Here is a 21562-nt window from a genome sequence, read left to right as displayed (position 1 = left end):
TAGAATATTCAGAAAGTAGCCCTAATGCTGTTATGACCCTTAATCGATGTCAACTTGAACAATTAAATAAGAATTTATGAACAACCCAGTGTCTGTGGTCAGCTCTTTAAGGGCCAAGTGAATGAAGACATACGCACCCCCGAAACCATTCATATACACGTACATACCAGAAATATCCCTATATATACCTATACTTATGTAGATGTCTATTCAGACGAGTGTACATGGCTGACCCACAGTAAAATTAAATTTTGATATGGGTCTATTTATTTGGCAGTCACATGAGACACTCTCGGCAGCTGCCCTCAAAAAACAACAAAAAAACAAAAACTTTGTGACTCTTGTCCGTAATGCAAATGCATGTAGACCGAGAAGAGAAATGTCTGGGTTTATAGCCTTCTCCAAGAACCATGGATTTGTTGACACCCCCACAAACACACATACACACCCGGCAACTTTTTAAATATGCATGAACACCTTTTTTTTTGTTTTAGCCCTGGCTTACTCGGCGTATACTTGATAACAGAAATCTCATTTCAACGCGACTGAAAACAATACCAAGAGCAAGATGAATGGGGACCGTAGCCTCTGGATTTTATTAGGGCAAGTTTGTCCTGACTCAAGTATTATTATATTTTTATATATTACATAATATAAAATATATTAGAACAGCCGCTTATATCAGCAAATAGATTTAGGTGTTTACCTTTCAAATGAGCTTATAACTTAAGGTCTTTAAACATAATATGCAATAAATATGTGCCAATCAATCTAAAGGTCAATCAATTAAGGGAATTGTATTGTTAACTGATACTGTATCAATATTGTATACATATTTCGAGAGAATACAAGAATTTTCAAAAGTGATCCTGATATTTAATTTTAAAAAATAATTATAACCTTTTTTCAGAGAATAAAAGAGTTTTCTATATAGTCAACTAGTAGTTTTGTTTTATCCTTTTAATATATTACCTGTAAGTAGAAAAAAATAAAATAAAAGTATCCAAAAGTGTCCACAGACGTTTTTATTTACTCAAGGATTGATTGTCTTTTTTGTATCGGCATGCCTACCGAGGTATTGTCGCCTGTTGTCGTCAAACAAATTGAAATTGAACGTGAAAAGGAGCAACTGGTTGGGCGTCCTGCTAACCAGGCAACAAGACCCGTCCTTCCACCTTCCACCTTTGTAAGACCATTGCCGCCCACTCGGTAGGACTTTGAGACGAATATGTACAAAAGGAACACTACAGGTATCCTGCTGATTGGCATGCATGAAGTGCAATTGGCGGTGGGCGTGGAGTCCAGCTGCTGCTTTCAAAACACCCACACAGAAGGCATCAGCTCTACATGGTAAAAAAAAACAGTATATTTCTTAATCAATAATTCAATATGTTCGTTATAACTTATAACGATAAACTAACAAAAAGTAAAATTCATATATAATATAAGAAAGTATTTAGCGTATTTAGAGTCGTCAAAAGATTTAATCCGCAGTGTAGCTTCATTAACAGGACCTAGAGTTCAAAAGGGCGAGTGCGATGATCAAAGGCTTGACACCACTGTGATGTACATATGTCAGATTGTGTTTTGTTAATTTTAAATGCCGCTTTAAGATACCAGTTACTATGCAGGCGCACCTGCCGAGAAAGTTTCTGTTGATTTAATTTCCTTTTTCTGAATTTATGTTTGTGTTCCAGCCGAGTGTGTGCCTTGTATACTTTTCCCAAAAAAAAAAAAATAGGTCTTTCCACAAAAGAATACGTGCAAAATGGTTCGAAAGTTGCATGCGGTGTTCTACAATTTTGTTGACTTGATGGAGCTGGCAACATCATCGTGGTGCTGTTGTTTGTTGTTCCTGTTGTTCCGCTTGTTTGCTATTTCGCTTTTGAAGTCTCTGATGTCGCATTCGTCTGCCCACACCCAAGGAGTCGCTCACGCACTCACATCTATCATAGAACACAACTTGTGAAATTCAAAGAAAATGGAAATTAAATGAACTTGAAATTCTGAGCAGCTTAGACGGGATACACGAGAATAAACAAACATACCCCTAATGTACGGCAACAATGCGTAGGTGTTTCAGCTTGCCCAGAAGATAGAAAAAATAAACTAGCCTCCGTGAATGTGAGTGCCACCAATGACATTTCTCATCACCATAGACAATGAAAAGACACGAGACGTTTACTTCGAAAGAACAAAAAACAATATAACTGCATTCTTTAATTATTCCGGGCAGTGATTTAAAATGATAATATAATGTATAACTATTCAAATATGATTTAACTATAAAATTTAAGATGAAGTTGAGCATCTTATAACCAAAAGTACACTGATGTCGTTTAATGTATTTTGAATACTATATAGAACACCTGGAAAAAGAAGATTCTATTAAAAACGAACAATTATTTCTTGCACTTGTGATATCTTACCCTTTTCCACTTCAATCATGTCCCCGATGCGTAGGATATTTTGCTTTTCCCCGTATTCCTTTGATTCGGTCTGTATTGCAATTTCGCCAAACTGCACTATGAACTTCTACAAAAAATAAAATATACATATGATTAAATATATAGTTTACAAAAATATACATTTTTTTCTTACCAGGTCACACAATTTGGCTCGCTTTTTATTACGAGCCTGGTACGGTTGGAAACGCATATATCCCATGGTGGCCTTTTCTTTTGTTTTGTAAAATGCATACTCGATGCCTTCCAGATTTGTAAACTCCAAATCGCTTGCACGAGCTGCAATTTAAAATAGTTAATTAGAATAAAGTAATAAAAGTTTGCAAAAAGTAACTCACACGCAGTGTCTCCAGCTCCATCTGATGTGCCGGCTTCATAATCGCTTGTTCCACGAAGCCAGTTGGTCCACTTTAGCGTAGCCTCCATTTGTTCATTCATATGTGAGCTTTCTGAGGTTTGCGTACTACTGGCAGTAACTTCCCGATTCGCTACATGCTCCAGCTCCTTCGAAGATACAGAGGGAATTTGTACTTCGCTAACGCATGGATTTACGTCCTCCTGATCAGTATGAGATTCAAATGTCTGGGGGATTTCTTTAGTCGGCTCCTTCTTTTTTCGTCCCCTCTTTTTAGCTTTTGCAGGCGGTTTTTCTTCATGATTTTTATTTATTTGGGTGGCTTCATCTGTTAGCTCTAATTCCTCAAGCCCGAGAGAGTTAAAGAAAGGTTGTAGCGACTTGCCCGCATCTCTCGGCGTGCTGCTACATACTGGGTGGGCTTTCGAAGACTTCTTTACCACGGTCGTTTTCTTATTCGACTTATTCTTGTTCGGTTTTAATTCGTCGCCATACAGAGTATAAGCCTGTTTCATGAATCCAAGAGCCTTAAGGTCAATATTACTATGGACCCAGTTATTTTGGAGTGGAACGTGCCCTCGAGCTGATCGCCGAATACCTGCGAAATGTAATTAATAGTTAATACAGATTTTTCCATTTAACGACATTTTTTTAACTCACCACTTGCATCGGGATCCACTGCTTCCAAAGTTACATGAAGTTTGGATACTAATTTCTCGACCTCGTTTTTATATTTCTTCTTGGACTTTGCTTTTGGAGCCGGAGCAAGTGGTTTTTTAAACACATCATCATTAGATGCTGCCGTTTCAGAGATTTTTTTTGACGTCACCATGCTTTTCTCAAGGGCTTGCCGTGCCGCATAGCTTGTGCTGGGCCCATCCTCAAGGACAGTTGAAGGGTATTCTCGATTTGCACCAAGCGCAGAACTCGCCTCTTGAACGGTTGGAGGTGTTGGCGTACACATTCGAAGAGCTTCCATATTCTCAGAACGATCATCCCTTACATCGGTAGACTCGACGTGGCTATGATTTGGCTTACTGGAAATTGGCTCCTCCATATCATGATCTACAGATATGCGTGATTTGGACGCCTTTCTCTTTGTAAGACTTCTTTTAGCATTAAGCTTAGTTTTAGCGATACTCTTATTCGCCGATTTTGAACGCTCACGAACCGGGCTTGCAGAATCAGCAATAGTGTGATTGTATTCAGGAGGAGGTGGAATGACTTCAATGGTATGACGTTCAGTCACGTTTGCTTCTCTTGTTTCCTCGCCCACATCTCTGTGACCCAAATCCTGGGTCGCCTGGAGCGGCGAAATCGTAACCCTCTTATTGCTTCTTCGCCCAACAGAGATTTTTTGGGGTGTATTATCAACGTATTCGGGAGGAGGCGAAGCGATTTGTAGGGTATTCTGTTGAGCGGAAATTGTGTTCCTGTCTTCGAAGTCCCTTGGTGCTGGACACACATCATTTTCAACTAACGAATTACGGTCAGGGCGTCGATCTACAATTGATCGCGAGTGCCGCAAATACACAGGCGGTGGAGGAACGATAGAAATATTTCCAACAGTTTGGCTTAACCTCGGTTGCTTTTTGGGCGACACCGAAGGGTCGGAATCTTCTACTTGAGAGTCGCCTTTTGTGTATAAGGTGCGTTTTGTAGTATTTATTGAAGATTTTTTTCGAGTCTCCCTTGACTTGGTGAGGTTCATATAATTGATTAGCTCTCCCGACTGGATATCAAAAAATAATAGTTAGCACTGGCATTATCACTTAAAATACTAATTCCACACTACATACCATTGGTTTTTCGGTCCGGCGAGATCTTTTGCCTTTTATCTGCTTTCGATTTCGGGTCAACATGCGTCGGGCAGGCAAAGACGCTTCATTATCTGCAGAGTCGCCGGATGAGCTGGATGGTGACCCCGGAGGTGGGTCAGCACCATTTCGAATATTTCTGCGCAAAAGCTCCCATTCAATATTTTTCTCCAACATTATTTGTTGTTCCGTATTTTGGTTGGTACGGCCATTTACTACGTACACCTTGCCCAATGAGTTACGCTTGCGCAGATCGAGAATCTCATAGTTGCTCATACGTGCCAGCTCCTCTGCAAACTGCTCACCATTTATAGGAACACTTGGAGGCTTGTTCAACGGCACTGATGTCATCCGAGGCTTCCCACCAAACAGTTCTATCTTCTTCGATTTTTTGACAGACCGATGGAGGTCAAGTAGTTGAACGGAGTTTTCTTTTGTTTCATCTAGCAGTGCATTCCTTGCCGCCAAATGAGTTCGCCTGGTTGTATTTCCACCTGGTGGTGCTAGATTCAAAGCTTTTGCGCTTTCATCGTCGTCACTTTCGTCTTCGGTCATTACAGCGGCCAAATCTTCGCCGGTTTGTGGACGTGTATTGTTCGGCTGGGTTTCAGGCAGCACCAGCTCAGGTTCTGGCTGCGATGGCACACCAACGTTGAAACTCGATCGTGGTGGAGTATCGGGAACGCAAGTTTCAGTACCAACCATCTCAGGTGCAGGCTCCGATTGAACACCAGCGTTGAAGCTAGATCGCGGTGGTGAATGAGCATCGGAATGTTGAGACCCCAGGCGCTTTACCTTTACAGATACTTGCTTTGTTGACAATTCACTGGGCTGAGAAGGAGACAGAAGCAGTTGTCCGGGAACTGGTCCTTTTTCGATAGTATAGGTACGTTGTCTGCTCGTTTCTGACTGCGATTTTCTGATCGATGGGGCTTCTGATCCATTTTTGGGTGCTTTTCCGGTGCTGTTTAGCTGCAGTATAGATTCTTGGAAAGAATTCAGACGCCCCTCACAGAGTTGCGCGATCTCAGCGACAAGATCCGAGCGAACACGCAAACTCCCTGGACTTTTTTCGACCTTTGACTGTGCTTCAACTGTTGCGGGTTGGGCCGGTGCAGATTTATTAAAAGTTAATCCGTTTTCAGCCGATAAAGGAGTTGCGTTTCCCTCATTCGGCTGGCTGGTCGGCTGTGATGCGAGGTTTCCACTTGTGCGAGGAGTGCTGCATGTGCCAGGAAACTAAAATAAAATTGAGAAAGAAATGCATAAGTAACAATCAATAGGTAATCCAAAATGAAAGCACTTACAAACGCAGAAGGACTTTTGCAGGACTCTTCAAACTCCTTGAGTAGTTGCCGCCCACAACTCTGTGATCGCCGACGGATAGCATGGCGGCGTAGCTTGTCCGAACCAGGGACATTTCCACTGCGTTTTAAAGATCGCCGATGAGTTGGTGAAATAACGGGAGGGGGCGAAACAGGTGTCGGACTAGGGACCTTTTGAACAGGAGCCAAATGATTTGGAGGTGTAGCTCTAGAAGTAGGCGATGGCAATGCATTGATGGCTTGGGCTGGAGGTTCATTCTCATCGGAAACACTTTCTGCTGGGGATGTGATCGCTGTAGCATCCTTTGTTGGATTTCTGATCATAGGCACTTCAAAGTCAACATCAAAGGTGAAGTTCCCAAAGAGCCGGTTGCTTTGTGGCTTCTCACTCGCCTTGCGCTGCAAAAAGGCAGCCAGGCGATCGGTATCAATATCTTTTTGGCTAAGGAAGTCTTCCAGCTCCAATGTACGTTCATTTGACTCTGTAGCCGACCTAAAATTCAAAAAAACCAATTTACAACTCATGTAACATGGTGTGTGGTCTCTACTATTCTTATATTTGTTTACCCAACGTACATTTTTACGAATTTACAAAATAACACCTAGCACCACATAAATTTTCACGAATATTAGTACAAATAACTGCAAATATCAAAACATGACGCCAAATACAGACGCTGGCGGCATCCGATTAAATTCAGCGTTGCCAGATAGATTAAAAAAGTATCGCAATTTTTTTAGTATTTAAGTAAGCTGTATTGATATAAAAGTATTTTTCTATTCATTTTGATGTGAGAATTAATGAAACAAATAATTTATTAACAATTAGATTCTTCCCGTCTATGATAACAAAATAAAAAAAGAGGTTTTCTGCTTCGTTTTTATAGTTATTAATTTTAGCGCCTATGTTATGGTCACACTAATGGTTTATTTTTTAAGTGTTAAGTACCATTTAAGTTACAATCTTTAAGTAAAATGGACTTAAATGACGTGAAAATTCCTGAAAAAGTGGTTCCCAGCAACTACTTGCAGTTGGGAATTGCGGCATTACGTTGCAAGCAGCGACAATTCAAAGAACTTCTTGAAAAGGTAATCATTTCAAACCCGTAAAAGGATCGCAATATGGGTTTATTTTCAACTTAGAGGGCACTACCCGAGAATGGATGGTCGGACGATAACATAGAAGAGCTAGTGCACCAGCTCTCCTCCCTGGATAGTAACAACTTTCCTCATAAATTAGGACTGGGTGAACGAGAGGCGCGCATTGCTTGCAGTGAGTATCTCAAGGGATCAGCAACGTTGAATATAAAATGTTAAATATTTTAGGACTTGTGGCCCGAAGACACTACAACTTCGGTCATGGGATTGGACGTTCTGGGGACCTGTTGGAGGCTCAACCAAAGGCTGCTGGATCTACGCTGCTGGCTCGTCTTACAAACGCACTCATTCTGGACCTTATGCACGCCATCGGCCTGCCCAGTTGCTCTGGATGCTTCCTAGTGCCTATGTGCACAGGCATGACAATAACGCTGTGCCTGCAGAGTTTGCGCAAAAAGAGACCCAGTGCAAAGTACGTCCTGTGGTCGCGAATAGATCAGAAGTCTTGCTTTAAAGCAATAACTGCAGCTGGTCTGGAAGCTGTTATCATTCCTTGTCAGGTCCAGAAGCAAGCTCTTCACACTGATATAGATCTGATTAGCAAAAAGATCCACGACTTAGGTGCTGATAACATTCTTTGTCTTTACACCACAACAAGTTGTTTTGCGCCACGGAATTGCGATGACATTGTGGAAGTCGCCAAATTGTCAAGACAGTCAGACATTCCCCACCTAATTAATAATGCCTATGGCTTACAGTCAACAGATATTCTCCGGCATCTGGAGAGAGCCAATCGATTAGGTCGCATTGACTATTTTGTCCAGAGCAGTGATAAGAACCTTCTTGTGCCTGTGGGCGGCGCCATCGTCGCCAGCTTTGATGAAAATCTTCTAAATGATGTAGCTAGTAGCTATGCTGGGAGAGCCAGTGGTTCTCAGTCCCTGGACGTGTTTATGACACTTCTTTCCCTGGGCCGGAAAGGTTACCAATCACTCGTCAAAGAGCGCGAAGAGAACTTTAACTACCTCAAAGATCGTCTAGGAAAATTTGCTGAAAGTCGAGGAGAAACTGTGATCAATACCAGCTTAAATACTATTTCCTTGGCCATCACATTGAAGAACCTAACAAAAGATTCAAACGGCAGCAAGGACATTACCAAGCTTGGTTCCATGCTTCAGTTACGTGGGGTTTCCGGAGCAAGGGTTGTGGTTCCTGGGCAAAGAAAAGTCATAGATGGATATGATTTTATAGGTTAGTGAAATATAGCATAAAATTTTACGAATTATCAATCTTAACACAATTGTTTTAGGTTTCGGCTCCCATCATGACAGTCTTGAGGTGCCTTATCTAACTGTGGCGGCGTCCTTGGGTGTGAAGCGAGAGGAAATCGACAAGTTTCTTACAATTTTTGAAAAATGCTGGCAGCAATTAAATCAAAACCATCGCGAATCAGCGAATTAAATTTTTATTTAACCAATATTATTAAAAATGTTTTATCAAACACGAAACTTAAAACCAACAAAGTTAATAAAAATATCGTTATACTAAATAAAATACTTTTGCTAATTAACCTTTTCAAGTGACTAAGAAAAATAAATCATCAAATCAAGGGAATGTATTGTGGCGTTTATTTTTTGAACAATTTGCAACAACTAAGATTTACAAACAGATGCAACTTAAACTAACTGCCTTTACTGTTGGTGTTCCCACTACCATTACTTGTAGTCGTATTGCTGGCATTGCTATTGATTGGCTGGTTCTCCTTGTCACGATGCCGCTCGCGACTTCTGTGACCGATGCGCTGGTGCATCTGTCTTTCAATTTTCGACAAAGAGGCGTCGTATTCTCGCTTGATACGCTCGTACTCGCGCTTCATGTGCGCCTCTTTGTCCTCGGCATAGAGCTTGTAGTTTTGGGCGGTGCGTTTGGCACTTTGGTAGCGATGCTGAGCGGCTCGCATAGCCTCTTCGTGGGCAGCTCTCATGGTTTCCAGCTGCTCCCGCCACTTCTTCTCCACCTGCTCAATGGACTCTTGCTGCTTCTCCCAGTGCGCCATAACCACTTTCATGGACTTGCGTTCCGATTCTATGCTCGCCTGATGTTCATCGGACTCTCGAGTAAGTTCCTCAATACGATGATTTTTGGCCTGCAGCTCCTGACGGCACATTTGAAGCATGGCCTTCTCCTTCTCTTCTTTTGCGGCCAGCATCTCTTCAATCTTCTCGCGCTCTGCCAGGATTGTCTGCTTCAGAAGATCGACTTCCGTTTGCCGCTGCTGCAACTCGGAACATACTGATTGATATTCCCGCTGCAGGCACTGGTTCTTTTCCTCCGTCTGCTGTAGCCGGGTAGTGAACTTCTTAAGCTCGGCAGCAAACAGTTTGGCCATCTCATCCCGTACCCGCTGTTCAATACGCTTAATTCGCTCCTGGGACAAGTCTATCGGGGATGAGCATAGAGGAGAATCTCCCTTGGGACTGGGACAAGCCTTTTTCTGTAGTTTTTGGAGTTCCACTTCCGCCTGCTGACTAACATAGGCCTGGAACTGCTTGGCCTTCTCCTTGAGGTCGTTGATTAATTCTTCCTGTTTCATTGAGAGCTCTATCTTATCCGCCATAACTGCTTGCATCCTTTTAGACTCCTCTAGTTCGAGTTCCAGGTTTTTTATTTCCTTGACCTGGGCGCTGTTTACGTTTTCTAGCTTTAACATCCGGATTTCCGCCTGAAAATTTTAAAAGTAAGAAGATTAATTTTTATAAATCATGAAATAGTGTCATTGGATAACGGATTTCAAATAGTCTGCTGTGAATGAACCGAACAGTTCTCCCACCTTTGCAATTTCGGCCATGTTCTCAATGCACTTGCTGCAATTCTCTGAGCCTTCCTTAGAAGCTGCCTCCTCTCGCTTCTGCCGCTCGTGCTTCTGGCGCAGAGCCTGCAGTTCCCGCTCATGGTTTAGCTTTTCCGCCTCCAAGATCTTGCTCAGCTCTTCGGACTTCATCTCTACCAGCTTAAGATTTCGCTGAGCAGCAGCCAACTGCTGGGTTTGTTCCTGCAGCTCCATTAGGGCGTCAGATTGCCTTAGTTTTTTAAGATCATATTCCAGCGACTCCTTGTCCGTGGCAATGTCAGCATAGAGCTTCTTGAGTCGTTCTACCTCGCTCTGAGCATCCTTCAGCAGGATCTTGTGTCTTTCCAACTCAAGGCGTAAGTCATCCGCAGTGGTGCTGTTTCTGAGCATTCGGTTCTCCTGCGTAAGTTCATCGTGCTTCTCTTCTAGGCTTTCGTGTTTCTCTTTGAGATCTGTAAGTTGCTTCTCGACGGTGAAAAGTTGGTTTTCCATTTTCCGATTAAGATCCTTTAGCGAATCCCGTTCTTCCGTCAAAAGCGAAAGTTGATTTTCGATCTGTGGGTGGCATTTTAGTTCCTGGATTTCCTCTTGCAAAGATTTAATACGATTCTCTAGGCGTGTTTTGTCTTCTTTGAGGGTTTCCAATTTAACTAAGGATTGATTCTCCTGCTCGTGCAAATGCCGCATTTCCTGATTACGCTCTTCCAGCTGTTTCTCCAGCCGGCGCACCTCCTCTCTCTTGCCCTTAAGATTCGCCAGAGCCCGATAGAGTTCCTGCTTGATGTGGCTGACCCTGTCTAGAGGGTTTAAGGGCGTGCTGCCCACCAGCCGGGAAGCACCTACCTGACTAAGCCTTGCTTTGGGAGAGTCTTCGGTTTGATGTTGCTGCAACAAACTATCCATAAGGTCCAACTCAGCTGTTGTTTCATTCACCCGATCATTTAGCAAGCTGATGGTTTGCTCCAGACTCGCAATGCGCGCATTCATATCGGCAATGCATTGCTTCTGGCGTTGGTTGTCAGCTTCCAGATCCGCCAAGTGTCTGCAACGCATCTGGGCATCATCTAGGGCCTGATTCAAATCATTTATCTTGGCAGCTTTATCCAAGAGCATAGTTTCATGCCCAGATTGCAGGGCATTGTAGCGCGACTGCATCTGCTCCAGCTCGCTCTTCTTGCGGTCTAGCTGACCTGCCATTTGGGTAAGTTGGTTCTGCAGCAGATCACACTGCGCCCGGTGAGTCTCTTCGAGATGTTTGATCCGCAACTCGGCGCTTCTCTCCTCCTTTTTATGAGACTCCTTTTGGATCATATCATATTTGCATTGAATATCAGAAAGGAGGGTCCTGGTAAGCTCCAGCTGACTAACTAGACGCGTGTTGTCCTCCTCCAGCTGTTTTTTCTCCGCCCGCAGTTTCTCCAGTCCGTTGTCCTGATTGGAGCACCGCTCCTTCGTCTCTACCAGTAGTTCATGAGTATTTTGCTTCTCCCGCAACGCCCTCTCCAGCTCAGCCTGTGTTATGGTAAGCCTCTTCTGGCATTCGTCCAGTTGCTTGTGAGCGGCGGTGGCTATTTCATTAACATTATCCAGTTCGTTCGACTTCGATTGCAGAACCATTTTTAGATGGTGCAACTCCCCAGCATGCTGGTGATTTTCCTGCAACGGATATGGATGTGGCGGCGGGTGTGTGGGAAGATAGGGTTCCGAGGGCGTCGATTCGGACTGGAAATTCGTAGTAGAGTCGATGGTGTTCTCCTCATCGTCCAGATCGTCGAAGGCATTTTCAAGCAGATTGCCCAGCTGGGTGTGAAACAGAACTGGTGACATGCTACGCCAAGATTTGTTTCTAGTAATTTTCCCCCACTCACCTCTTCTTCACGTCTTTTCTGATCCTGCAACGCCTCCTCCTCCTCTTGGCGATCCAACGTAGAGTTCACATTCAGTGTATCTGCCCCCTGGAAGAGGCTCATACCCGGCGTATTCATCTCTGATGGAATGCGACGCTGGAATTCGTTCGTTTTCGATCAATTAATTCAAATCACCGTCTCCGAGGCGCAGGCGCTGTTTTTTAAGCTGCTTCTTCTATGTGCATCTATTCGAAAACGTCCTAACGCTTCTGTTGTTAACAGAGTCGACAGTGCTGTTAAGCGCAAGGAATGTTTTCTGTTAAAGCACTGTTAGGTTTTCTTTTAACTGATTTTTTGTATGACCCAAATATTTTCTTGATCCCTGATTTACAAATACAAGAATATATTTTAAAAACTTTCATTTTCACGCACCATTTTATTAGACATCAAAAATTAAAGGCTATGAGTAACCATTTAAAAGGTTTTTTTTTTTTAAGTAGGCCCTACTAAAAGGTATGTTTATTATCAAAGCAGGTGTAAAAAAATCCCGTTAATAAATACATCCTTACTTAACAAGACCAACCAACCAAAGTGTCAAAACAAATTTGGGCATATTCTTTTTCAATTTTTTTCATTTTTATTAATTTTATACAGACTGTCCATTCACATACGCACTTAAATTGGGACATTTATCTAATTTCTCGGCATCTATTTGGAAAACCTTGGACAAACGTTTCCAACTTTGCGCATCAAAGTAGTAGAAAGTGCCGCGCTCTTTTGTACCATTTTTTTCATATTGATTAATGCCAGGAATTCGAGTTATCCATATTTTCTCTTCCACATGATACCGCCATTCGCGACTATGCCTGAAAACGAAACGCAACGGAAATACGATTTAGTTAATAATAAGTTCAAAAATTAATACGTTTTTGAAAGTACTCACAATTCGGCAGCTGCCATTAACTGCATGATATCGCCGATGTTTGTATAGAAGAGGAAGAAGAGGAGATCCTCTTGCAGCTTTTTCAGTACCGGCGCAGTAAGTTTGTCTCTTATCGCAAAATTAATCAGATATTCGGGTGGCACGTTAAACTCGACGTCTTGTGCTCTGAATAAAAAGTAGAAAATTACGAGATTAGTAGGGTAAACAGTAAAAATTTCTTAAAGTTTAAACAATCTAAATATCTTAACTGTGGAAATTTAATTAAGTATAATTAGGAGGTGATAATTTCTTATCACAGATACAATATTTACTCATTGAATAGCGATAAGTTAAGTCTTATCTGGCCCCGCCTATTTATTTACAAATATATAATAAATGAGCTAATTATCTATGAAAGCAAGTATAATGAAGACATTTTTGGACAGGTCATAAATAATAAAGTGACTTAAAATATTTTATTAAATATTCTGAGATTTAAACTCACCTGCAGGGCTGTTCCACGAACGGTCCAGCGAATGTTGTATGCAAGCTCTCTTGCGAGTTCAGATTAAGGCCAAGTCCCGTGAGATCCGTGCCCAGAGAGAGTGTCACCAGGTTGGGATCCGTTTCGGCAGCCCGGATGAACGTCAGCAGGCCCACCATGCCGAACTGGTTGTTCACCATGGTCGCTGGGATGTTTGTGACCTTGCCTGCAAAATGAAAAAGGAATCAATAAGACGTTTATAAGCTAAACTTTCGAAAAACAATCACAAGTAATGAAACTATTTGAAATATTTATGAAATATTAGTTAGAATTATTAATTAAAGCCACAATTTACCAATGAGAGTATGATTTTCCACAAAGAACTAAACATAATACAAACATTTCATTAATTTAAAAAGAAATCTGCAGAGAATGCCGGGAATTTTGGATTTTTTTTTAATGCGTCATATACAAAAAAAAAAAAAATCAAAAACAAACCTTATCGGTAGACTCACCATCTGGCGAAGTTTGCACGCCGCTCTTCACAAGTTTATCGTTGCTGGAATTATCGTTCAGATGCTCGACCGCACCGCCGCCGGAGGATCCGCCAGTTCCGCTGCCAAGGCCGCCGCCCACGCCCATCATCGCGTTGCTGTTGGGAACACTGTTGACGATACCGCTGGATCCCACGTGCGATCCACTGGCGACACCACTGGCTGCGCTGCCGCCACTTGAACCGCTTCCCGCTCCACTGCCACTTCCTACGACTACGCCGCCAAGGCCACTACCAACGGCACCGAGACCATTGCCGCCTACAACGCCGACACTGGTGCCGCTACCGCTAACGCTCGTCGATCCGCTGACCACAATTGAATTCATCGCTTTTTCCGTGCCGTCCAGGTGATTTTCTGTGTTGGTACCTGAACCGCTGGATCCGGTTGTTCCACTGCCGGCGCTACCCGCTGAACCACTACTCCCCACCGCGTTCGTTGTGCCGTCCGAGTTCTGGGTGCCCGGTAACGCAGGGAAGTCCTCATTGGACATCGTGAACTCCGATTGTTCTGACGTCGGCTGTTTCACCATGCCAACTAAAATGGGAAGAAGACCGCCACAGTAATGAGAAAGGGAAAGGACTCAAGAACATTGTGGAGGAAACGCATAAAGCTATGAGTAAGGTGCTCGAAAGACTTAACAATAGTCCATAACATGTTAAACATTGCTTTTCTATTCGAGATCCTACTTTATTCTACCATCACCCGCTACCGCTACCGATACCCAAGATTAATGACAAACACTTTGTAGCATAGCTATGTGGGCCATACGAACAGATTAGTCACGCCACACAAGACGCCACACAACTCCTTAAGCAATATCGTAATCGTAAACAGAAATAAATAAAAAGAAGTGGATTTTTGATTTGAACTCACAAGAGGTAAAGAAATTACCATAGGGTTTGCTGCCCGGCGGCTGGAGCGGATTCGATTGGGGCAGTGTCTGGTCGTTCTGGCCGCGCGCGTTCGTTAGCGAGGGGAATTCCGTGGGATCAAGCAGGGCCGGCGTGGAGGCATCGCCTCCGCCACCGCCGCCGAACACGTGGAAGTTATTCAATGGACCACCACCGCCGCCGCCCGTTCCGTAGCCGCCGCGACCCGTCTGCATGAAGTTTCCCATGTTCGACTGTGAAAAGAATTTATAGTTAGAGGATCTGTGTAAACAAACAGTGCAAGTGCAGTCGCAACTTGTCCACTCCAATGCTTCAAGCAACTTCTGCGACTCAGTTAAAAAACAAATATCGAAATATATATGTAAGTATATGCTACTAAAGGAAATGTGGGATGAAAATTGACAATTTCTATGTGGGTAGTTAAGGGTTATAGAATTTTAAGATCACTTTTTCAATCCTAAGTCGCAGAAAGCTTGGTGGAGTTGCACTCTATGGCATTGATTGCTGCTCACCATGGGTCCAGTGCCCAATCCCTGCATGGCACGCCGCTCCAAAAACTGCCGCTGACCGAAGAGGTTGGCGTTGCGGTTGCCGCTCGAGATGGCGGGTCCTCCGACGGAGAGTTGCGCATTTCGGTTGGGCGATAGCTGCGGCTGCTGCTGCTGTTGTTGCTGCTGCTGCTGCTGCTGCGGCGCCTGTCCGTAATTCGCTGCTCCTGGATACGAGCTGGATACAAAGTCTAAGAACGACACTTGATTATAAATAAGAAGCTCTGGGTAAATAAACACCGGTATGTTTATTGCTTACCGGTTTGGAACATGCCCGACGTGGGCGTTACATGGCCAGCCAGGGAGCTACCACCGAATCCTCCTGTCGTCCTTCCAGCTAACGCTGCGTTCGTTATACTTCTCGGGGGTTGTTGAAAATTTAAATTCGCCATAATCTGCAAGTGTGTAAAGATTGGTTAATAATTTAAACATGCAAAGTGAGTCAGATTGCACATTGTTTCTAATTTATTGGCTTAACTCGAAAGGGCCTCGCCAAAAATCTGAATCAGACAAAATCTTTATCGGCAAACCATAGTTTTTGTTCGAAGTGAGTCGACGAACTGTAGAGATAACAAATCAACTCCCCGCAGATAATTGTCGCACACCAAGGCGCCATATGCGTGTTGAGAAAATAAACAAATAAACCGAAAGGGCCTTGTTTCATTTCAACAGCAAAGCACTAGCCACAAGTGTAAGTAATCTAGTTTTCCATGAATAAGTCGCAATAAGCATAAATAGTTTCGGATAGGCATTTTTAAACAATCAGGTTCGGGTCTAAGAAGCACAGTTCCTATTGACAAGTAACTTTAGGCGGGACATTCGGGTACTGTTTGTTCTGCCAGCAGCCTTGGTGTAAGTGACCTAAATGCATGTGAAATAAATTCTTAATGCAATTTAATCAAATGCCATCAGATAAAGTATAAAAATCGGACTCGTCTCGCAGTACTGTTTCCAGTTCGATTCCATGCAATGGCCGCCGCATCAGCTGTCGATTGGCGAATTCGGGCCGGAAAACAATGCTGAAAACGATGGTGGGAATGGGAATGGAGGTGAAGGAGCAGGTGGAGGCGAAGGTGGAGACAACCAGACCAGACCAAGCCAAGGCAGAGGCAGAGACAGAAAGGCTTCGGCAATTATTTTCGTTCCTCTTTGGTATGGGCCACTCACACATACATACATATATACATAATTTGCATTGCGGATAAGATGGTGTGGGTGCGAAACCAGAATGACTGGCAACAGGATACGAGGATGGAGGAGGGGGAAGCGCAAGTAAGGTAGAGAGGGCAACTGTAAAAGGACACGAGATGTGGCTGCACTTGCCTCACGATCAATTATGCAGGTAGTTGTGCTCCGAGGACAAGGTGCAAAAAAATGGAGTACAGTAAATAATGCATTATAGGAAAAAAAATACTTCGAAGGAATAGTTTGTCTAAATTATGATTGGAACAAGGCGAAAAGCAAAGAGAATCACATCCAAATTCTACCAGCCCTAATCCATTTTGAACAATTCCCTTGGAATAACTGTTTTCTGCATTATTCTGGAACGATAGTCACTGGGTTGCCTCTGGCGTTCTAAGGATGTGGTGGGGCATTCCCAACTTCGTCCAAGAAGAGCATGTTCGATATACTCTTTTATCGGAACCAGAATTACCTCGAACATTGTGTCCTGTGAAAGCAAGTTACCATATACGGAATGCTGTGTTTAATTTAAACTTGGATTTAGACGGCCAATTTTGTGGTGGCTGCTGCTGGTTTACCTGGCCTGCGCATGTAACTTTATCAGCTGACCCGACGGACGCTTACCAACACTGGCTAGCCATTTACAACAAACACCCACAGAGCTCCCGCTCCGCTCCCAATGGCGAACGGAAACTTTATAACAATGCAACCTTGGACACATGAAAAAGCTTGCTGCTTACACCATTTATTTACCTAAATTAATGTTAGATGATACTGCCGCTTCTTGCACTGCCACTTCCACGGTTGACGCTTTTCGCTTTCCACTCGCTTCCAATCGATATCCAGCAACAACAACATACACTGATCGGATCTTTCTCACCGCATCTAACATTCCAAGGCGGAGGAGTAGCGGCAATGGAGTCCTGCTATTCCAATTTGCGCGTTCGCTCGCACTCACTCACTGGAAAGTGGGGGAGCGGGAACGTTTACGGGAACGGAAGCGGGAACGGAGGTTAGTACTTTTCCGCGCCGTATCGTTCCTAAATAAATGATATAGGTATATATAAGTATATGCCTCGTCTGTATGCAGCGTGCTCTTTGGGAGAACGTGAGTGAGACGGCGAACTAAAGAGAGAGGGAGTTCCGAAGGATGTTGATGCCTGGCGGAGGCGAAAACTTTTCTGCGCCGCGTTTTTCACTTCCACTATCAATGCCACACTTATGCAAATATCGAACACTGCCCCAAGCGCCAATGAATATTGTTTTTTCGAAGGGTTTTCCTTTTGTATTTTGTATTTTATTTGTAAGTAAATAATTGCTCGCTATTGCGCTGTTGTCTGCTTCTTCTTATTTCTCCACTGCTGCACAAGCACTATGTTTGTCTATGTGTGTGTGTCTATGTGTGTCTCTGTCTTTGTTTTCTCAGTTCATTGAAATTTCACCCGAACTAGCGAATTGGGCAAAATTCGCTGACCGATTAACGCGTCTTTTACGCTTCCCACTTGCAAATGCATTCGGGTATGGTAAAGCCGGCCGTTTGCTTTGCTCTATCGCAAGGCAATAGACAATTATTTAGCGCCCGAAATGGCTTTAAATTGTACACAAAAAATGTTCCGCAAAAAACTTTGAGGCTGTCACGAATACAAACACACAGAACTTAGGGATGTAAAAAAAGCATATCGATGCAGTGATGTTATCGATAGTCCAGTGTTTGAACTACAGCAATTCCTTTGGTTTCTAAATTATTATTGGCTTTTTCTCTGTACATTTATTTATAATTTTAAGTTTTTTCGTTACCATATATGTGTTGAATTGATGTCTTATAGATTTAAATAGTTGTTTACAATACATCGATTACAGGCAACGCTTGATGCGATATCGAAAATGCTACATCTGTGTCTCTAAATAATAATCGGTTGGACTGAACGTACTTGAACCTCCCAAACTCAATTTTATTGCCCGGTTTTTATTTTTGCGATTATTCCATATCCTTTTAAAAATGGGCGATCCTACGTCAGACGATGAAAGTGGTGAGTGATTTTCTTTCCCTTTTGCACAACAACATTTCAATTATGCTGACTTCCCAGGTTCATCCGGATCAAGTCGCAGTGGCAGCCGCAGCCGCAGCGCCACACCGCAAGGAGGAACTGCACCAGGGTGCGTTTATAAATGGATGTCCACAAGTTTTCTCATTTTAATGATTCATATTGCCTATTTTAGATCCCCAAATAGCCGGAAGTCTGGAAGCGGGAGCGACCGCTCACGATCTGGTTCTAGATCGTCAAGGTCTCGTTCAGGGTCCGGTTCACCACGAAGTGCGAGGTCAGGATCTGCTCACAGCAAGCGGTCAGGGTCGCGTCAGAGTCGTAGATCGGGAACGCCTCATAGCCGCAGATCTGGTTCCCAACACAGCCGGAAATCGGGGACTCCACATAGCCACAGATCCGGCTCTGCTCAAAGCGCTAGGTCCCGCTCCCGATCTCAGAGTCGCAGTGGTAACGAAGAATCCCGTTCCAATTCACCGAACCTCCAGATTGACGACGAACGTGCTAACTCAAAGAGCAAGAGTAGGAGTCGCAGCCGGAGCAGAAGTGGCAGCCATAGGAGTGGGAGTCGCCGAAGTGGCAGTCACAGGAGCGGTAGCCATAGAAGTGGTAGCCGTGCCTCCAGGTCCCGTTCGAAGACTGGGTCACCATCATCAAACCGTAGTCGCAGTCGAAGCCGAAGTGGTTCTGGTTCGGGCAGTGACATAGGTGTTCCAAAAAAGAAGGTGCAACGCTCTGGTGGTTCCGATCAAGAAAAACGGAAAAGCGGTACGGATAGCGACATGGAGGAGTCTCCAACCAAAGCCAAGAAATCGCGGTTAATTGATTCGGACAGTGAGAGCGATGCAGATGAGGTGAGAGCATTAATTTTTAATAAAACGCGTTGGTCACTATCCCAGTTTATTATTCTTTTAGGCAAAGAAGGCGGCGCCCGCAGCTGCAGACATTTTTGGAGATGCTGATGATATCAGTGACGATGAGGAAGAAGCTCAAGCGTCGGCCAATAAGTCGCCAGCGCGTTCAAAGAGTCGCAGTATGAGCAGGTCGCGATCGCGTAGTCGGTCAATGAGTCGCTCCCGATCGAGGTCCAGATCTCGTTCTCGGGACAGAGCTGAAGTCCAGGCGGAGCCCCCACCAAAAGAAGATGAGCCCGAGCCTCAGCCAGAAACCAGAATTGATGTGGAGATACCGCGAATTTCAGCTGACCTTGGTAAAGAGCAACATTTCATCAAACTACCGAATTTCTTGTCTGTGGTGACGCATCCCTTTGATCCCGAGACCTATGAGGACGAAATCGACGAAGAAGAAACTATGGACGAAGAGGGTAGACAGCGCATTAAGCTGAAAGTAAGCAATACGATCCGATGGAGAGAGTTTATGAACAACAAGGGCGAAATGGTGCGCGAGTCCAATGCACGTTTCGTTCGTTGGTCGGATGGCAGCATGTCTCTTCACCTGGGAAACGAGATATTCGATGCTTACAGACAGCCATTGCTAGGTGACCACAATCACTTGTTTATCCGCCAGGGAACTGGTCTGCAGGGCCAATCGGTATTTAGGACGAAGCTGACATTCCGTCCGCACTCTACGGAGTCGTTCACCCACAAGAAGATGACCATGTCGCTGGCAGATCGCTCCAGTAAGACCAGTGGTATCAAGATTCTTACGCAGGTGGGCAAGGATCCTACCACCGACAGGTATAGCCAGTTGAAAGAGGAGGAGGCTAAGCTTCGGCAGGCGATGCGCAATCAGCACAAGGTTGCTCCTAAAAAGAAGAAGGCAGGAGCTGGAGAACCGCTCATTGGTGGCGGGACCTCCTCATATCAGCACGACGATGGTAGCGACGATGAGAATGCTATTAGTTTAAGTGCCATTAAGAACCGGTACAAGAAAAACCCGGGTGGACCGCAAGCGGAGGTTAAAGCTTCCACAATTTATTCGTCGGATGAAGACGAGGGCTCCGACTTTGAAGGACGTCGAAGCAAAAAGGTCAGGGACAAGGCAAAGGCCAGCAAAGCGCTTCGCGATTCTGACAGTGAATCGGATGTTGGAAGTGTCAAGAGCGGAAAGAGTGGCAAGAGCGGTGGAGGAGCTGCCAGTGGTAGTGACCGCGAAGGAAGCCGCAAAAGCTCCAGTAGCAAATCTGGCAGTGGCAGTGGAAGCGGAAGTGGCAGTGGAAGTGGTTCAGGCAGTGGGTCAGGAAGCGATAATGACGATTAAGATATTTCTTTCGTTTTAATTTGTTCATTACATCGCCCAATAAATATAGATTTAAAATGTGAAAAAAAAATTTTTGAAAATGTTATTTATAATTTTTGCAGATTGATGTTTGGTGTACAAATTGGATCACTATAAGCGAATATATGGGCTTCGCAGGGGGTTTCCCCATTTTGGAAGGGGACCCCCTGGAAAATTTTACAAAAAATCGAAAAAATAATTTTTTCCTGGATTTTGATGCAGAATGATGGGGAATCTATCTACGAATCGTTTAAGGTATTCCGCTCAAGAATGGGATCACTATAAGCAAAGATATGGGCTTCGCAGGGGGCCATGTTGTCCTTTTTCGCAGTTTCCCCATTTTGGAAGGGAAATTTTACAAAAAATCGAAAAAATAATTTGTTTCTGGATTTTGATGCAGAATGATGGGGAATCTATCTACGAATCGTTTAAGGTATTCCGCTCAAGAATGGGATCACTATAAGCAAAGATATGGCCTTCGCAGGGGGCCATGTTGTCCTTTTTTGCAGTTTCCCCATTTTGGAAGGGGACCCCCTGGAAAATTTTACAAAAAATCGAAAAAATAATTTTTTCCTGGATTTTGATGCAGAATGTTGGGGAATCTATCTACAAATCGTTTAAGGTATTCCGCTCAAGAATCGGATCACTATAAGCAAAGATATGGCCTTCGCAGGGGGCCATGTTGTCCTTTTTTGCAGTTTCCCCATTTTGGAAGGGGACCCCCTGGAAAATTTTACAAAAAATCGAAAAAATAATTTGATTCTGGATTTTGATGCAGAATGATGGGGAATCTATCTACGAATCGTTTAAGGTATTCCGCTCAAGAATCGGATCACTATAAGCAAAGATATGGCCTTCACAGGGGGCCATGTTGTCCTTTTTTGCAGTTTCCCCATTTTGGAAGGGGACCTCCTGGAAAATTTTACAAAAAATCGAAAAAA

The 21562-nt window shown here is 43.8% G+C and overlaps 5 protein-coding genes across 8 annotated transcripts; 2 read left to right on the top strand and 3 right to left on the bottom strand.

Moving 5' to 3' along the window:
• Positions 1-2180: 2180 nt before the first annotated feature.
• LOC6501433 lies at positions 2181-6690 on the bottom strand. The gene is made up of 8 exons (XM_001955206.4): positions 6539-6690; positions 5945-6455; positions 4620-5876; positions 3481-4552; positions 2804-3418; positions 2602-2744; positions 2430-2535; positions 2181-2369 (listed from the first exon to the last, which is right to left on the bottom strand). Coding segments are annotated over exons 1-8 (3783 nt in total). The 5' UTR covers positions 6541-6690; the 3' UTR covers positions 2181-2292.
• A 39-nt stretch (positions 6691-6729) lies between these two features.
• Positions 6730-8666, top strand: LOC6499131 (O-phosphoseryl-tRNA(Sec) selenium transferase). The gene is made up of 4 exons (XM_001955205.4): positions 6730-7051; positions 7106-7235; positions 7289-8311; positions 8370-8666. The coding sequence occupies exons 1-4, from the start codon at positions 6938-6940 to the stop codon at positions 8519-8521; spliced, it is 1419 nt and encodes a 472-aa protein (XP_001955241.1). The 5' UTR covers positions 6730-6937; the 3' UTR covers positions 8522-8666.
• LOC6501432 (myosin heavy chain, non-muscle) lies at positions 8666-12045 on the bottom strand. Its single transcript, XM_001955204.4, has 3 exons — positions 11780-12045; positions 9891-11711; positions 8666-9782 (listed from the first exon to the last, which is right to left on the bottom strand). Exons 1-3 carry the CDS (start codon positions 11894-11896, stop codon positions 8742-8744), a joined length of 2979 nt encoding a protein of 992 aa, XP_001955240.1. The 5' UTR covers positions 11897-12045; the 3' UTR covers positions 8666-8741.
• A 327-nt stretch (positions 12046-12372) lies between these two features.
• On the bottom strand, positions 12373-17228 carry LOC6501431 (regulator of gene activity). Of its 3 annotated transcripts, XM_014911556.3 has the most exons (8): positions 17092-17228; positions 15416-15551; positions 15121-15347; positions 14592-14841; positions 13680-14252; positions 13186-13390; positions 12702-12866; positions 12373-12624 (listed from the first exon to the last, which is right to left on the bottom strand). In XM_014911556.3, exons 2-8 carry the CDS (start codon positions 15546-15548, stop codon positions 12405-12407), a joined length of 1773 nt encoding a protein of 590 aa, XP_014767042.1. In that variant the 5' UTR covers positions 15549-15551; positions 17092-17228; the 3' UTR covers positions 12373-12404. The 3 variants fall into 3 exon arrangements, with proteins under 3 accessions (XP_014767042.1, XP_014767045.1, XP_014767044.1); XM_014911559.3 differs by lacking the exon at positions 17092-17228 and having other exon boundaries at positions 14610-14841; XM_014911558.3 differs by lacking the exons at positions 15121-15347; positions 15416-15551; positions 17092-17228 and adding an exon at positions 14904-14984.
• On the top strand, positions 15859-20673 carry LOC6499132 (another transcription unit protein). 2 transcript variants are annotated; one of them, XM_014910433.3, is made up of 6 exons: positions 15859-16008; positions 16069-16308; positions 18199-18368; positions 18426-18495; positions 18559-19237; positions 19299-20673. In XM_014910433.3, the coding sequence occupies exons 3-6, from the start codon at positions 18338-18340 to the stop codon at positions 20601-20603; spliced, it is 2085 nt and encodes a 694-aa protein (XP_014765919.1). In that variant the 5' UTR covers positions 15859-16008; positions 16069-16308; positions 18199-18337; the 3' UTR covers positions 20604-20673. The 2 variants fall into 2 exon arrangements, with proteins under 2 accessions (XP_014765919.1, XP_001955238.1); XM_001955202.4 differs by lacking the exons at positions 15859-16008; positions 16069-16308 and adding an exon at positions 17238-17350.
• The last annotated feature ends 889 nt before the right edge of the window (positions 20674-21562 follow it).

The sequence above is a fragment of the Drosophila ananassae genome, chromosome 2L (genome assembly GCF_017639315.1).
Source record: "Drosophila ananassae strain 14024-0371.13 chromosome 2L, ASM1763931v2, whole genome shotgun sequence".
Taxonomy (NCBI): Eukaryota; Metazoa; Arthropoda; class Insecta; order Diptera; family Drosophilidae; genus Drosophila; species Drosophila ananassae.
This window is presented reverse-complemented; position numbering and strand designations above follow the sequence as displayed.